Below are 19121 nucleotides of genomic sequence, written 5' to 3' on the forward strand. Positions count from 1 at the left end.
TATATTTTCACATAGTTGTATCGTAAACATGTGCTATATAACTTATGGTCTCATCAAGTCATTCATCAACATAGCTCATAACATGTTAAGTGTCAGACCAAATGAAATATTTATAAGTTATGTACATTTTATAGAGAATATTATTGGAGTTTCGGAAAGAGATCCAGTGAGGCTGATAAACATGTTTGTCTGAGATGTTAACAGAATGTATGATCAAATTTTAATTTGTACGACATTGTGGCTTAAAGGCCCTTCAGATGCTTTGCATAAGTCAATCCGTTCACTGCTTTTAAACAATTAATACTTAAAAGGAACAATTTTTATTATGTAGCTAAATTAAGTGTAATGTCAATTGGTAAATAAATTACTGAACATTCCATCAAAGAGTTATCACTTTATGTTTTGTTGTAGGTGCTAAAAGCTTTAGACCGCCGCTTGACTACTGTGGTATTCCCTACATCGGAGAGAGAACTGGTCCAAGTGAAACAAAAAATTTTTGGTATAATTATCAAAACGGATCCAGTATTGTATTATGGTAATATAATTATTATCCGTGCAATAATAATTTTCGATAATTGTGTGGATTAAGCGATCTACGAATTTACCATCAACATCGGAAAACTCAAATGGACATTTTTTCAAAAATCACAAATCCACGATTTGAAGATCCACATAAAAATTCATTTCATAAATTATTGTTCAGTATATCGCTATCTAGTACTTGCTTTTTGCTAATAATGGTTGCCTTTCACACCCCTCGTTAGACCTCGTGTCCGTACTTCTTTCTATCTTACTTGATCTCATAGCTCACGATGACTCTGCGTTTATTACACCATAGACTCAGCCAAACACTATATTGGTAGCCTTTTTAAACAAAATGAAATGCGCATAATGACATAAATTATTTTAAATTAATATGTATTTTTAAAGTGGATTAGTAAGACTTATGTATCGTGTTTATAAGGGCCCAAATAAATATTTATGGTTATAAAAAAGTTATCATCGGGTATACTTTAAGTAGGCTTGGTAAAATTAGAAGCTTTGGCAAGATCATAATGAATGAATGTACATGAAGGACCGCTTTACGCATGCCTACCGTACTGCAGTTATCTTCTCATTGAAGTAGGCATTTTTGGTTTGCGCGAGTTCGAATCTCACATTTTATTGTTTATTGTAAAAAATGTCCAATCAATATAAACGGCCAGTGCCCAGCCCAAAACAACCACCCGAATCTATGTTGTTTGCTTGTCTATTTATGCGAATTCCATGTCATAGAAACATATATAAACATGTTATCAGACATTATGTCATTATATGCAAATTAACAAATATATAAAACTTATCATGTGTGGCCTTTACCAATTTAAAATGAAATATAAATTAAAGATCAGGTAACATGTCAAATGGTACATATACAGCATGAACATACAATGACATGATATCTCAACTCTTTCTCGTTCTCGCTTACCATTTGTGGAGTGTGTACGGAACTCTCTTTCTATAATTACAACCTCTGCGGATGCTGTTCTTATGCCTCAAATAAGATTATAAATTTGAAGAGTATGGGAAACTGTAAATTATATGAATCGTTAGCACTTTAGGATGACAATGCTGCTTTTCTAAATTTAACCTCATTACTTATCAAATATGAGTTATATCAACTCACAACATAACTACAATTCAATGCAAGTACAAGAAAGAGTAAATGCAAAAGGTAAAAATAGAAATAACCTTAAATTGAAGTAATAGCAACCCTCGAAGAATAAATATTTAAGATAAAAGTAGATGTTTACAGTTCTGTGTCCAAGTTGGAAGTGACCAGTAGACGAAGGTAAGAGCGGGAAAATCACTGATCAAGACTGATTGAACAATTACATAAACTGGAAATATGACAATCACATGCTTGACTGACTTTAGTTTAACTCTTAGACCGGCCGCCGGATCACAGCTTAGTTAACACAATAAGTTAAAGGGAAATAATAACATTAAAACAGACCAAATGAACAGAATACTTGAAATGAATATTTCAACCCTGTTACATCAATATTAAATACAACCTTGTTATTAGATAAACATCTACCGGAAAAAAGAGGAATGATGTATCGTTTTAATTCCGTTTTACTATAGATATGGAAATACCGTCGATTAACGACTTTTCATGTAGACCTGTTCCAACAATGAACACACTTTGAAGCAAGCGTTCATGAAAATCTGACATGAATTGTGTAATGTTACTTCACAAGATATATACAAGAGTGGATATATGTTACAAGCGTTGAATAATACAATCCGCATTTGAACAACACTATCTACACGTCTTTAATTTTATCACAATAAACAAATGTAATCTTAACAATGTTAAAAATGTACTGCTTACTGAGGAAGCGAATGTCGTATCACCACATGCATTTATATATTTGATTCATAATCACGTTGGCAAGTTGAATACACTTACTATTGAATGTCATTTGACACGACTGTTGAGCTCAACTCGCGGTTAGTATGCGCTACCATACCCAAGTTGATTTCATAATTTGTTTGATGAGTTGGAATTTTCGCCTTTTTCAACAGTAGCAGAATTTGCCTTTTTACATTTCGTGATGTGTATTTATTAGCCTCGTTCTGGTAAAACGGGTCTAAATAAAATGTCCCTAAAGTAGCGTCCCAGATAATCGTGTGCAGTCTGCACAGGCTAATCAGGGACGACACTTTCTACTTTTATGGACTTTTTGTGTTAAATAAAGGTTATTCTAAAAGAAAATGCTATAAAAACAGAAAGAGTCGTCCCAGATTAGCCTCTGCGGACTGCACAGGAAACCCTGAGACGACACTTTACGCACGTGCTTACAGCCCCGTTTTCACATTGCGCGATTCATATGTGCTATGTAGTGTCTTGTATTGTTCTGGCGGTGGATTATTTGACTTCTGAATGATAACACACAATGTGCTGTCCTGACAATGTTCCCGAAGTTATTTTTGCATAGAACAGAGTATTATTAATATGGTTTATTTAGTAGAACATATTGAAATTAAACAAGATAGAACGGTGATGAAAATCAATAACGGCGTGAATTTCGTTAGAGCTAATATATACATGTGTAAATATGGTAAAGGTATACGTAATTATAGCATTTCTTTGTACTTTTTAAATAAATTACACCATTCATTTTGTTTGTACTGTAGTTTTAAAGTCTTTATTTATGGTGTTCATTTTGTCTGTCAAAACACTGCAGTCGTTTTCGGGCATCTGTTTTGATTATGTGAGGGCACACACATCAATTATTTTTTTTTTATTATCTCACATTGCGAAAACCTGCTTCCTTTTAGATTTACGTTTCCAAAACCGTGACTGTCGTGTTTTTGTTTTTATCAAAATTGTAATTTTCCACATAGAGAACATACACCGGTCAAAAGATAAAAGGTATTATTAAACAATACCGCTTCTTCAAAATAATTACTATAATTTCAGATCCGTGCAGCTTGGTGCCCAAAACCTTGTCAATACGCTCAATACGCCCGTAATATTTATTAAAAAAGAGGCAAAATCTAAATCAAAAGTGGTTTTGCTTCAATAGTAAAACTGTGTTTTATTAAACAGATTTATCAATGTAAAGCATTATTTTGAAAAAAAACGAAAACAAATGAACCTGATGAAGATTCAACTATACATTATATACAATTCATAAATACATAGTTGATAAACATGAGTGATATATAAAGCTGCTATGCACGATTTCAGTCATTGTTAAATAAGACAAAACGTTGAGTTATTGGCAATGTATAAAAACAATGGTTTCAAGTCTCCCATGTAATATTTTGAATCTCTCCACAGTAACATTCTTCCGCGTCTCCAGTTCCTGTTGGATGGCAGTGTATTCCTCAAGTGGGATGTTTTCGATAGTTAAGAACTCTAAAGAGCAACACAATTTCAGATTACTTTCAATTCTCTGAGTACGTGTAGGCAGTGTGTCCACCAGTTCAAGAACTTCGGATGGAAGCAAGGCATTACAATATATATTTAAATCCTTCAGTGATTGAGGCAGCTTTAGCTGTTTATATGTCTTCACATGTAGTGTAAGCGTTTCCAGTTGTGTGAGTGATTCTAAAGCCTGCGACAACAGCTCATCATGATCCGCGTTCAAACCTTTCTCATAAATACTCAGACTCTTAATATTCAAACCATGCAGAGCCTTCCACAAACCGGGAGTGGCAAGCCCCACTTTAATACTAAGCGTTTCCAGCTGTGTTAGCGATGGCAGTGACTGCGACTGCAATTCTACATTTTCTACGTTCACACCTCCCCACTCAGCACGCAGACTCAGACTCTTGATATTCAGACCATGCACAGCCTTCAACAGTCCGGGACTGTCATACTGCACTTCAATACTAAGCGTTTCCAGCTGTGTTAGCGATGACAGTGACTGCGACAGCAATTCTACATTTTCCACGTTCACACCTCCCCACTCAGCACGCAGACTCAGACTCTTGATATTCAGACCATGCAGAGCCTTCCAAAGTCCGGGGCTGTCATACTCCACTTTAATACTAAGCGTTTCCAGTTGTGTGAGCGATGACAGTGACTTCAACTGCAATTCTACATGTTTCATGCACAAACCTTCACAGAAACCACGCAGACTCAGACTCTTGATATTCAGACCATGCAGAGCCATCCACAAACAAGGACTGTCATACTTCACTTCTATACTAAGCGTCTCCAGCTGTGTTAGCGATGACAGTGACTGCGACAGCGACTCTACATTTTTCACGCACAAACCTTCCCAGAAACCACGCAGACTCAGACTCTTGATATTCAGACCATACAGAACCTTCCAAAGTCCGGGGCTGTCATACTCCACTTTAATACTAAGCGTTTCCAGTTGTGTGAGCGATGACAGTGACTTCGACTGCAATTCTACATTTTTCATGCACAAACCTTCACAGAAACCACGCAGACTCAGACTCTTGATATTCAGACCATGCAGAGCCTTCCACAACCAAGGACTGTCATACTTCACTTCTATACTAAGCGTCTCCAGCTGTGTTAGCGATGACAGTGACTGCGACATCGACTCTACATTTTTCACGCACAAACCTTCCCAGAAACCACTCAGACTCAGACTCTTGATATTCAGACCATACAGAGCCTTCCAAAGTCCGGGATTGTCACACCCAACTTCAATACTAAGCTTTTCCAGCTGTGTTAGCGATGATAGTGACTGCGACTGCAATTCTACATGTTGCAAGTTAAAACCTCCCCACAAAACACTCAGACTCAGATCCTTGATATTTAGACCATGCAGAGCATTAAACAGATGGGGATTGACATTATTGGTTTGTATGGTGATGGATTTGTTTAATTCTTTATATATGAATGCACGTATTTCTCTTTCTGCTGCCTCTTCACATTCGATATAGATCATCGGCAGGTCACACGTCACCACGTGATCGAGAGTCAGCAGCGTGCTGAACAGACTGCGTAGAAAGGTGGATGAACATGTGACATTGCTCATTTTAATGTCTTCTATAGAGGGCAGTACTGGAGGAGGATCTGCACACTGGAATGGATCTGCACTTTTTAGAACAATCCCGACCGGATGTTCTGCTGTTGACGTACTTGCACAATCTGAAACAATTACTGTATTCACAAAACATGGTAACTAATATTATTACATTATAAATACACGTAATATGATTACATTTGTTGAAATTTGTTTTATTTGTCAAGAATTAATACGTTTAAATTAATGAATAACCATAAAAAAAATCCAATATAGTTCAGTATGTTGTATTTACTTCGAATTGTTTGGTCTCATATATTCAATACTAATTGCAATGTTATGTTCGAATGTTTTAAAATATTATTTTAATTTACATTTACAATTAAGTAAGATAAACATGTATTGTGCATAACCTACTTGTCATGATATGCATTGATCTATAAGTGTATAATCAAATAATCCGTTAAATGAAATGCATAAAAACGGATCGGATAAAAACTAAAACATTGTAAAGGTTTTTATCAGTTATTGCACGTATTTCATAATTTGCAAGCAACACCGATTCCGAAAATGAACAACACACAAAGATGTGTAAGCAAATTATGTTTAACCAGTGTCTGGTCTAACAACAAACGTTTTCTGAGGTAAGGTAAAAAGTGATGCTGGGGCGTTGTTCGTTCATTCAGAATATGATCTATAAGTGTATAATCAAATAATCCTTTAAATGAAATGCATAAAAACGGATCGGATAAAAACTAAAACATTGTAAAGGTTTTTATCAGTTATTGCACGTATTTCATAATTTGCAAGCAACACCGATTCCGAAAATGAACAACACACAAAGATGTGTAAGCAAATTATGTTTAACCAGTGTCTGGTCTAACAACAAACGTTTTCTGAGGTAAGGTAAAAAGTGATGCTGGGGCGTTGTTCGTTCATTCAGAATATGTTTGAGGTATTGTTAATAGCTGCTCTTGTTGATTAGTATTCATAGTATTGCTATTTTTGACCTTGTCAGGGTCCATATTTTGAACAATGTCCCTGCAAAAAAGGTATTATTATATTATTCCCGTATTCTAATGATATAATTAGCCTGTATATGTACGGTATTAAAGCAAAAAATAATGCCATGGGTCTAGTGGTACTCACCTGAGACCCTAGGACAAAACGACGAAAAAAATGACTACTAGATAGTTGATATATAATATCGACCGCCCTGCCCCTTGGGACAGTGTTTTTGAAAGGCAAGATATCATTCGAACAAATGTTCTTACAAAGCATCATGCAGTTTGAACTTAAAATGTGGACTTTCTGAGCGTTCACAAAAGTTTTCTTAAATTTAACCTGGTGAACTAGTTTTTCACCTTAAATAACCCAGTTTTTGACCAGACCAATAACTCATTAGGAAAAAGGTTCTGACCAGATTTCATGAAGATTGGACTAACACTACATGTATCACTACTAGAATCTTAACAAGGTAACATTATAGCCATATTATAGATATCACAGAGCCTTCTTGAAGCCATATTTTTCAACGGACCAGAGCCATTTGCGAATGTGGCGCAGACATCATTAAAACACATTTTCTGATAAATTTTCATAACGAATGGACGTAAAATTTACTTATAAAGTGTTAACAAGGTTTTACTGTAGCCATTTAAGGAAAACTGCCCCACCCATAGGTTGACATGTTTTTTAATGTGACCGGAAAAATAATTATCATATAATTTTCGAACGCTGCAAATATATCATAAGAACGAATGTTTTTACCGAATAATAAAGTTAAGACTATAAATATGAATTCTAAAGTGTGAAAAAGGTTTTACCTCAGTCATATTAGGATAATTGCCATGCCCTCTGGCGGCTAATTTTTTAACGGACCTGAACAATATTCGAGTCATTCGAGCTATAACTAGACAAAATGTTTTGACTCACTTTAATGAAGATTAGATACTAAATGTCACTTCTTACTTTAGCTATTTTAGGACAATTACCCCTCCTTCTTGTGGCCATATTTTTCAACAATCGGGAACCATTTTCAAACTCTAGTCAAGATATTATTAAACCAAAAATTCCTACCAAATTTAATGAGTATTGGAGTATACATTTTACTTCTATAGTGTAAAAATCTTGTTTTTATAATGTGACCTAGTTCCCTTTTTTAGTTAACGGAACCAGGATTCTTACTTGGCCAATAAAACATTGGGACGAATGTTCTGACCAAGTTTACACAAATAGGAGAAAAACATGTAAACAAGGTAATATTTAAGACGGATGCACAACGCATCACGAACAACGCAAGACGATGGGCGAAGAAAAGATCACAAATTAAAGCTGAAAATGAATGAAGTTCATTGTTGCAACTTGTGTGAGCACGATTATTTTTGGTAGGAAATGGTTGAGCAAAATTATTTCATCAATAAAATTATTTCAAAATTAAATTTCAATGTTAAATCACTCTTGTTAAACACGAGGATCATGGGCCATTAGGCACTCACTTGAGGCATTAACAATTCTACATTATTCTGAGAAGGTGGATTTAAGAGGAATAAGTTAGTTTATGAAACATAACTAGTTTATTTATATGAGCATTATTATGACAAACTTTTGATAATTTGAATAAATTTCAACACAAATTATGTATATGTACATATTAAAACATTATATTAATTAATAGTGGATGAATTAGTTAGCCGGTAGCTGGTTGAATCTCCCGCTAAAAAGATTGTCTAAACAATGTTCAGTGGGTCACATGTGAAATAAGAATTGATCAAATTAGGAGCTTGCAATAAGAGCTACTGATATACAAAATGAACAATTGCATATTGGATGAAAAGTCAAATAATGATAATCTGAAACAGTTCTTCATGTTTTACTGGGTTAAAACAATGTGATTTTCTGGGAAAATAAATGAACTTATCTGACGTAATTGCAATTCTAAATAAGAGTAATTCCATGTCATTAATCCATGTTTCTCAAGCTATCACCAGTATCGTCATAATCGCACACACCATCACAGCGATTTTTTTCTCAATGTTGAAAAGTACCAGTACCATAACATTCGGAAGAATTAGCGCGAAAACCCCTCAATATTGAAAAATTCCTGTTGAGAAATCCTTAGATCGGGAATTATGGGTCTTTTTAAATGCTCGGTATAACTTTAACACACCAATTCAAATATTTTTAAGAGGCATTTTGACTTGAAATGTTCTGTTTAGCGCTCATTTAATTTGTTCACTTGTAGATAGTGCGTTTTTGGAACATAACTAAAGAAAATCACTTCCTTTTGTGAATTTTTCAGACGGATATTTGGGTTTTTTGTATGTGTTCGTGTCATCATTATCGTCAGTAGCAGCATAGCAACATCAGCTTTAACATTATTGTAAACCATCATCATCTTACAAAACTACTTCAATATATCAACATCTTATCGATGCTTCTGCAATGGTTGTAACCATCTTCAGAAAGAAGCAACTTCAATCGGAGTAAAATGATGGCATGTAGAAAAATTGTAAGCTACATTTAAACATCTCGTGATAGTCATATTTTTCAAGAGACAAATACCATTTCGGAACTCATTTGCAATATCAAAAACTAACATTCTGAGTAAGTTTCATAAATATATTCTAAAACTATGACTTCAAGAGAGTTATCTAGGGTTCCATATAGTTATTAAAGGAAAACTGCTCCGGTCGCTGTCGGCTTTGTTTTTCAACAATATTCGAACTCAGCTGAGACATGCTTAGTAAAAACATTCTGGCCAAGTTTAATTAAGATTTGACTATAAATTTGACTTCTAGAATGTTAACACAGTTTTCCTATAGCAATCAGGAAAACCACACGCCCCCACCATTGCAGTCCTTTTATCAACAAACGAACTCGCCCCGGATATTATAATAACAAATGTCATGACCAAGTTTCATGAGGATTGGACTACAATTATTATATCTTGACTGGTAAAATGGTTTAACTATTAGGAAATTGAACCGTCCATCGGCGATCATGTTTTTCAACGAACCGTAGCCATTCACGAGCTAATCCGAGATATCGATAGAACTAATGTTCGGACCAATTTTCATTAAGACTAGACCATAGATGTGGCTTCTGGAGTGTTAACTATGGAACTCTATAATCATATAAGGAACACTACCAAGGCTTCTGACGGCCAGATTATTAAACCAGGCGGAACCATTTTGAAACTCAGCTGAAAAAATGTTGTTACACAATTTAATTAAGACGTGTATATACATCTGACTTCTAGAGTGGTATCAAGCTTTTCCTTTATTTTGGCGTAGTGACCTAGACTTTAACCTCACGAGAACCAATTCGAACTTTGTAACGTTGTGGTTAGGTAAATTAAAAGGTACCTCAATAGATCAACAATTTCCTTTCGTTTGTCTTTCGTTATATTCTATCATATATTGCAATGCATATCAGTAAGACTTATCCGCCAGGAAAGGTTACTAAGTTTGACGACGCTTATATCGACTAGCGTCCATTACAGTTACTTGTTCGTTAAATACATTATCTGCGAGAAAAGTACCGCGGTTTCGGGAGTGTAAACAGAACAAACATGTTAAATCAGAACAACAATACCGAAACACAAAGGAATGCAATACCTTACATAGGTTAAATATTTGTTATTTTTTAACAATTAAGGACATAATCATTGTTTGGGGTAGGGTCTGAAATAAATTTATATGCAAACCTCTGTCCCTGATGCAAGTTGTGGAAGGAAATTGAAAATTATACACTTTCAAGACACGCGTAATCTAAGAACGGTATTACATGTTTTTCTTACCTTGGTATTATTACAAAGATAAACGGAACAATTTCTTTTAAGAATATACTATTTATTGATTTGAATTATCTTGACAACATTTGAAGAACGTACTATCATTCCATATTGGTCTGAAAACAACGCAAATTGTCCCCATTCGACCTGAACTGGTAATATTCCCAAAGTAAAGAGGAAAACGATGTTATTGAAACGCTCAGCTTGTACATGCCATAAAGATTTTTACAGTAAGTGTGATTAATCGTGTTGCTGCTGTGATAACTCCAAACTGATGAATATCATCAAGGTCACAATAATATTTTATTCTGATTTTTTTTTGTTTGAAATAATGGAAATTCACGTTGTTAACTTTTTAACTTTTTTAATTTCATGTGAACTGCCTATTTAAGTGTTCTCTTTAATTTTAAATCCTGCAAATGTTTATCAGACTAATATTAATAAAAACATGCGAATTAACTAAAATACAACGCCACAACTAAGGAAGTATCTGATAAAAACAATACAATATTTATAATTACCAATTAGCAATATGCCTTTTCCATTAAGGACCAATGATTTCAGCTTCATGCACGAGGACAGATCAAACTCAATTTGAGACGCAGACTCGCCTCTTGTTGCTGAACTCTCTCTGTCACAATATACCACCATGGACAGGACACTTGACTTGTTATTTGTCCATATGTTGTGCAGGTCTTGCATGTCGTTATCAACGTTAAAATAGTACACACTGAGTTTGAGTACAATATCCTTTTGCTGATTGGCAACAGCTTCTCTGAATCCTGCTAGTATGGTGTTTTGAAGACTAGAATAAATTCCCAGCCTAATTGGTTGCAAACAACCAACATCGTGTTCATCCATCATACCAGAAAGCTTATTTGCAGCCGAAATGTTCAGTCCGCAGAGGAAGATGAACACCTGTGATATGCCCAGATATCCATCCTTGTGGCGGTTGAGGTATCCGGAAATGACGTCATCAATCAGATTGGTATTGCATGCAATATGATAAGCAGCCAAGAATTCCTGAATGCTCTTATGAATAAATGAAAATGAAGAAGACGATCTTAATGCATATGACTTGCGTGTAGCAGATAAAATACCGGACTTCAGTGCAAAGTTATCTTGATCTAGTTGGCCTAAATTGAATATCTTTAGTTCCGTAATGGTGAATACCAGAGCTTTTTCTTGTGAATCTGAAAACAACAAATAAAATGCCGCTTCAGCAAGTCTATTCAAGTGTTCAATATTGGGTTGTATGTTTTGAGTCTCTGTGAAGCATCGATAAGGCGGCTCTTGAAATTCACTCGTTTCAGTGTTCGCCTTCTTGAAAAGACATTCCAGCAAGAGGCTGTATTTTTCACAAATAGAGCCTTTCAGTTCAGTTCCTTTGGTCCACGAGTGTACAATCAAACACAACATCATTGGGGAGTACAAATGCTTTAACAAGCCATATTTCCGTACATACGATTCAAATTCAGATTGTTTTTTGTCTAAATCTTGGCTACCCTTAAACTCTTTCCTACACCCCAGGATTTTTCTGCTCACCTCAAACACGTTGTTGACTCCATCAAGTTGCAGCAGTTTGCAAATCTGCGAGTCAAGTATTTTCGCTTCTGTCATCTTCCAAGGTCGAGTAGTTATCAACAAAACGCAAAGACTGTGTACGTCTGCCAGTGTTGGCAGGTTGTGATGATCTCTAGTACCGAACCATTCATCTAGACCATCCAGTAATACAAAGCAACGTTCACGTTTCATGATCTCATTTAGTAGCATGTATGCCTTTCCGCGATCTTCTTCAGATGAATATATACTGTCAACAATCTGTGTATTTATCATTTTTTCGATTTCAAACTGACCAACTGATTCTCTTAATGTTACATGGAAGACAAATTTAAAGTCTTTCAGAGACGTTAAATCGTCAAAGACATTAGAGTATCTCATATGTGTATACGAGCTGAATCTAGTGGTCTTGTCGTCAATTGGCAGCGTCGTCTCGGCTGATTGTTCTGACGTTATAGTACACCAGTCCATTACCAATTTTGCAAGAAAAGTAGATTTCCCATAACCTGCTTCCCCTTGAATAAATATGTGTTGGTTCGGTTCGGTATCCGATAACAAAATATTTTTGTATTTCAAAATTTGTTCACCAGTTTTCTTGAAATGCCCTCCTTCCTTAGCCATAAGTTGTATATTCGGTGGCATATAAATATCAAGTAACTTTTCCTCAGTCCAGTCATCCAATGGGAAGATATTGATATGGCAGAAACGTTTCCTGTAATACTTCGTCAAAGCTCCAAGCATTTCTGAAATCATGAAATGGAAAATACTCAATATTGGCTAAGGATCAATTTTTATTTTCACATTATCTTCAATTTTATATAACGTTCATTTTAAATTGTTATTTTGAAGGTATTGATATTAGAATGACTGTTTTTTATTTTATTTTTAAGTATTGATTTATCATTGATGATTGGCGCTGGCTGAATCTAGCTTTGGGTGAACTTCAAATTACACATACCATAAAAAGTGATCCTTAGAACATGTTGAATAATATATTTGGCATACATTAACACAAAAGACTCTTCCGAATTATATATAGCATAATTCAACACTTAATTCATGTTCGTACAAATATACCACATTTTATAATTCGATGATTGCAAACACATGTGTGAAGTTCCATATAATACATGTAGTAGAAACAATGCTATGGAAACGTTTCACGTTAACTGTTACCAGAACATTATGAGGACGCAGACGCAAACATTAGGATAAGTAGTACACATGTTTGACTATTTGGTGAATAACCGAGTTTAAAAACGGCTCTTTTTATATCGAAGTCGTAGTGATCCGTATACATTTTGAAAATTAATGTCAAATTATTTGCTTTAGCCCCAAACTCAAATACTCTTCCATAAAAGCGAACATAGAACTACTAAGTTATCTTGAATATTATCATGATCTGGGTTGATTACATATTTTTACTCCTTGCAGAGCCTGTGCACAGCAATTGATTATCTGTATCCCAATCATCCAAAGTTGGCCAGGACAACAAGGTCAGATTTTTACCAGATGCAGCTCGGAATATTCAATGAATAGACATGCTTAAATCTAAGTAGAATGTGTTTAAAACATGGTCTATATTAATGTATATTAATTTACTTAACAATTAAATTAGTGGCCAAATACTAATTATCGTAATCGCAGACTATTACCAAGTGTTTATACTGATACATGTAATTGAAACACGTCTTCATGAATTAGCTATTATTATCAATCACTGTCATATAATGCAATCAGTAAGTTATACCATTATACATGAGTGGATTTATATGTTGTTTTGGGCCATATAATCATTGGAATCACATCAGTGTAATAATGATTATACTGTTATCAGGGCGTTTTTCTTTGAATTTTGGGAACGGTATGGCCTTCAATTTTGGGGGAACAATTATATACAAAACTGAAATATGGAAAGGCATTTCCGAAAGTAAGCTTGACATGTGGGAATATTGCATCATTTTAAATATATTCTATTAGAGTTAAAAGAAGGGAAAAAAAGCCTGGTTTTATTTTACTTTTATCAAATCTATGCGTATGCTTGTGTTTTTTGTATGTTTAGCAAAACATTATTTTAGTTTTTAACATCAACATGTGTATGAATATATTTATTTGATCAAGAGAATTCGATTTGTTTGAAACCCACAGATGAATTAAGTTAAATTCTTGCTGTTTTGAAATTGTATAATGAAATGATAAAACGTTTGTTATACCTTCACAGGACTGTTTATACGTTGTTTCAGTGAAAGTAGTATTTCCAAACTGTTCTTGGATGTCCTTAATGCATTTTTCTGCTTGTTTATATAAGCACTGTTTGTGTCTACTGGCGTGTTCATCTATGCCCTGTTTGTGTCTATCAGCGTGTTTATCGATGCTCTGTTTGTGTCTACCAGCGTGTTCATCCATGTCCTGTTTCTGTCTATCAGCGTGTTCATCCATGCCCTGTTTGTGTCTATCAGCGTGTTCATTCAGGCCCTGTTTGTGTCTATCAGCGTGTTCATCCATGCCCTGCTTGAGTCTTCCGGTGTGATCATCTATGCCTTGTTTTTTACTGTCGACGTGTTCATCGATATCCTGTTTGTGTATATCTGCCTGTTTTGCGAGCTCTTGCTTACAATTGCTCATAAAATCTTTAATTTTATCAATACACAATTCTGTGTTTACTCTAAGGTCATTCACTGATGCGTCAACAACGTCTTTTGCAATACCTTTCAAGTGTTGTTTCAAAGTTGTTCCAACAGCATCCAGGAAACACATCATCTCTGTTGTAGTCAACAGTAATGTGTCTTTTTCCAACTGTTACATCAAATAAAAACAGTTATATTTCATCACAAAACAGCTACATTTTTAATCAATGACATGTTTTCCTGATGGTAAAAGGAAGAAACAAATTTGTGAAATGGAGGTGTATTTCAGTGCACTTAAGTTTCTCATTAGATACTTTACTTGATACAGACAGCCAATGAGTATGTTCTTTACTTGATATTGAAGGCAATGATAACTCGTAAAGTGTCGTTTAGTTCCATATTAAATTATTTAATTTATTACGACAGCCAATCATAAATAATTGTGTGGTTTATTTCCCAATTAAATACTTAACTTGATATAGAAGCCAATGATACAATACTAATTTTCATGAATTGATTTGAGTATATATACTTCAAGGTGGTATTCTCATCTTGAATTGAGTTTCAAGACCATTTTAAACTCGGCTGACATATCATAAGAACAACCTTCCAGGGAAGGTTTAAGGTTTCACGATGATTGAGCAAACAGTAAGACTTATTTGCAAGATTTAGTTAGTTCAATCCTATTTTAGGTCGATTTCATCAAAAGCCTCAAGCTTATTGAAACGCTCTCGAGTCGGTTTCCTGGGCCTGTAACCAGTACTTGTAGTCTTAAGTTGTCTAATGAACGCGCCTTCACGGGGGATCGAACCTATGGCCCCCCTGTCGCTAAGCGGACACCATATGCATTACACCACGACAAGAATTATTGTACTATTATAGTAAATTGACCGATCGACAACCATACCTTTTGATTACCAAAACATGTATCGAACTTGGCCGGGATATTACAAGATTAAATATGTTTGCAACATTTTTTTTAAGATTCGGTAAACGGTGTTACTACCAGATTGTTAACTCTGTGTCATAGTGAGCATAGTTAATAATATAATATAACAGCCCCACCCATAAGCAGACATGTTGTTCTGATGGGTATAATTACTTGTAATGCCGAGATATCAAGAGAATATATATCGTAGCAAGTTTTTTGATGATATATAAAATCTGTATAATCCCCAAACAAGTTGATCAAACCCGCCCTACTAATTCAGTCAAATTTTCAAAAATTTGGTCACTCAATGTGGCGACTAATGTAAAAAATGTAAATGCTGACGACGCACAACAATGCCAGACAAAAGTGACCACAAAAGCTCTCCATGAACGGTATGTGCCCTTATAAGCTCAAAACGTTATAGTGATGGTGCTTTATCTGTTTCATATGAGTATCTAATGGTGAAAAGACATGACACAATATGTTATTCTATTATTTGTTTACAATAAGCAAGGAAAGGCGTTAAATGACAAGATATAACGCTAATACACTACCTGCGCTAATTTCACCACAGCATTTTTGGCAACGTTATCTTGACTGAGATGGCTTGAATCTTTCAGCAGGTTGTTCAATGTTGTGAAATAGTCTTGAAGATCGACATCAGTTACTTCCATTAGCGAAGAGTGCCGCACAGCTTTATGGACTTCACGAGCCTAGTATGGAAACACACTATCTTAAGATGTTAAATATTTTGCAAATGTTTTCTATTGAGAAAACATGCACATCAATTAGTTTGTAAGCGTTTGCATATCATATCGCCCCATTAGTGCAAACAGGCACCATGTGCCTATTAATTTTAATGTCACATGGTGCCTTTTTTGCACCAATGGGGCGAGTGTAATGCAAAACAAACACGTCCTCTTTACACTTCTACTATTAAATAGCGCGTCAAATAGAGCTCCGCAATTATTCAGTTTTTGTTTAATTTTTTTAGGAAACCTTTGAAAAAAGCTCATAAAAGCTAAGTTATGTACACTGTTTTTAGTCGTCAATTACTTGCAATTCTTGTTTGTAGTGTTAGATCCTTTGAACGTAGAGTTATAAATGTCAAGTTCACATCATTGTACATTCATGTATGCGTATAACTCCTGAAATACTATATTTAAAGTATTTGGTAGAAAATACACTACCTTTGTCAGAAGGCACTGGAGTTCTTACCTTATACAGGAGGCATGCAGGCTTGTTTAGGGTTGGCCTTCCCATTGTTATTGGAAAAGAAAACTTCCTATCAAAGCGTGTGCAGTTTAGCATAAAACTGACGACGCCGTTGAAGTCTGTGTCTTGAATCGATATCTTGTCAGCATATCCATCTGTTTGGATGTAACATTTCGCTATTTCCCAATAGTGCGTTTGCCATAATGGCGCAGATGTATTATTCCAAGAACATTTTGTGTACCGATGTTCCTTGATAATTGCCTGGCAAACTTTATCACAAATCTGGTTTGGACATTTTTGGTTTCGCAGTAAATTTGTTGTGTTACAGCTGGTGCAAGTAGCTGATTGTGACTTAAGAGTAGATGTTACTTGGTTGTAAATGTGCTGGTGAAAAGTCTGAGCCTCGTTGTCAGCTAAGTGCTCCAAGCCAGACTTCGCAATGTCTATTGCTAGCCACGCCTTCAGCCAGTTCAACCGTTTCTTCTCCTTAAACACATCAGCTAAACTCGCCATAATCTGAACATCAACAAAGTGGTCTTCATAGAGTCAACTTTTGGCATAGAAACAAGCCATTGTTCAGTGTCACCTATTAAACATAATTTAAACATGATTAAACACAGTAATAATTATATATAACATTTGGGTGATAAACATGCTCTACAATTAGAATATGTCCTCTGTAATGTCAGATGGAAGGGGCACATTAATTAACCTAACGATGGCAGACTACACCATAAGAAAACATCCTATGAAAGTCCAGATTAAAGGAGCACAATAATTAAAATAAGTGTTTTGCAGGCTACACATTAAGCATACGTTCTATGACAAGCACAGATGAAAGGAGCACACTTATTAACATTAAGCTGGTTGCACACCACAAAAAAAAACATACATAGGTTTCAATAGACCAAAATTATATTATGTTGAGAAAGAAGATCGAATTTTTTTTACTGGAGCAAATTACATTTTTTGCATCTATTTGACCCAATAAAATTATGTCCAAAGAGTCTACATTAATCCATTCAAAAGGCCCTGTTATCGTTTTTAAAGCCGCCGGAGTTGATATTTCTAACAACAATTCGGTTACCTCGACTGACCAAAATTTATCAGTATTCTTCAGATACTTTTTAAAGCGTAACTCTTCCCTGCTGATTTTTGCAAAAAAAATGTGGCAAAAATGCCCAAAGAATCAAAAATACGAAAGCGCCAATTTCATAACAAAGAAGAACTACTAAATAACACAAGCAATTTTCAAACGAATTATGTATACGGATAGCTCTAGCAAAAAAATAAAACATGTTTTTGTCTTAATGAATAAACAATGATGAGGATCATTGTGTATTGAATACCATGTTTGTAAAAAGTCCGAATGCAAGCCGATTGCGTGAATACGATTTCTCAGATTAGAGCGAATTCAATAATGCAGATTCGTGGATTGAAAACAAAAATAGTTTTAATCAAGCGCGATATATGTTTATTGAAATGTGTCGAATAATATGCATAACTATTAACAAAAAAAACACGCTGCAAAAAAAACATTACGCTGCTATGTCCTGTTTGTTTGCTTGTCCGATTGTAAACGGGTAATGACATGGTTATTTATCATTCATGCAAATGGCGTAGTAAACAATGATTCAATATTCGCGTGGTTTTACATGTGACCCGCGCGTGTTTAAATTTAGATTTAAAAATTTAACGTTTTGAACATCTGATATAAATACAAACACATTTCGACTCATAATCACTTTTTTGCGACATATAACAACAATGGGAAAATATACCAACATCAACTCGTGAGGCTTTTATGTATTCACCCCATTGTATTTTAAACACAGGTGTGGCTATTATATTTATTATTAAAAAATATCATGTTGAATTAAAAGTAATCAAATTCTAGCAAACAATCAATTTCTCTGGAAAACATGCATAATAAAAAATATATATCTATCAAATTATTCAACTCAAAATTTAAAGACAATAGGGTGCATCGCTTTGAACAGCCATTACTTCATCAATTATGCAGCGATTTCAATGACATTTCTGGAACTATACATATCTTGTAATTTGTTTACAAATGCTTGATCAAATGTTTAAATATAGCACGATACACAACTCGCTTGACCTACTCGTCGTCGATTCCAGGGTATGATTTCAAGAAGACCATAAAATGAACCGTTAATATTAATAAAAAAAGAAAAATACAGCTTAAGTTCATTATGGGTTGCTCCAACATCGGTATTGATTTGACCATTTCGTTAATACTTGTTGATACATATCGCTAATTACACATGAATAAACCATAAACTTGCATATGCATACCGTAATACAACAACTTTATTTCCAATATACTTATGTTAATTTAATAGTATCAATTGAATATGGATATTTAAAATGTAACCTTCCTTTCCAATTATCCGAGACACAGTTACAATATCAATTGAGCTCAAAAGCACACAAATGTATGCCAGTACAACTGAAATGCATCTGGGTATTCT

At 34.8% G+C, this 19121-nt stretch overlaps 1 protein-coding gene across 1 annotated transcript in view; it reads right to left on the reverse strand.

Annotated features, from left to right (window-relative positions):
• Positions 1–3062: 3062 nt before the first annotated feature.
• LOC127841290 (uncharacterized) overlaps positions 3063–19121 on the reverse strand; it is a 77466-nt gene continuing 61407 nt past the window's right edge. Inside the window, exons 6-7 of the mRNA XM_052370008.1 lie at positions 10815–11429; positions 3063–5623 (exon numbers count right to left, since the gene is read on the reverse strand). Coding sequence (XP_052225968.1) covers positions 3768–5623; positions 10815–11429 — 2471 coding nt within the window. The 3' untranslated portion in view covers positions 3063–3767. The remainder of the gene's footprint in view (positions 5624–10814; positions 11430–19121) is intronic.

This window comes from Dreissena polymorpha, chromosome 8, assembly GCF_020536995.1.
Source record: "Dreissena polymorpha isolate Duluth1 chromosome 8, UMN_Dpol_1.0, whole genome shotgun sequence".
NCBI lineage: Eukaryota > Metazoa > Mollusca > Bivalvia > Myida > Dreissenidae > Dreissena > Dreissena polymorpha.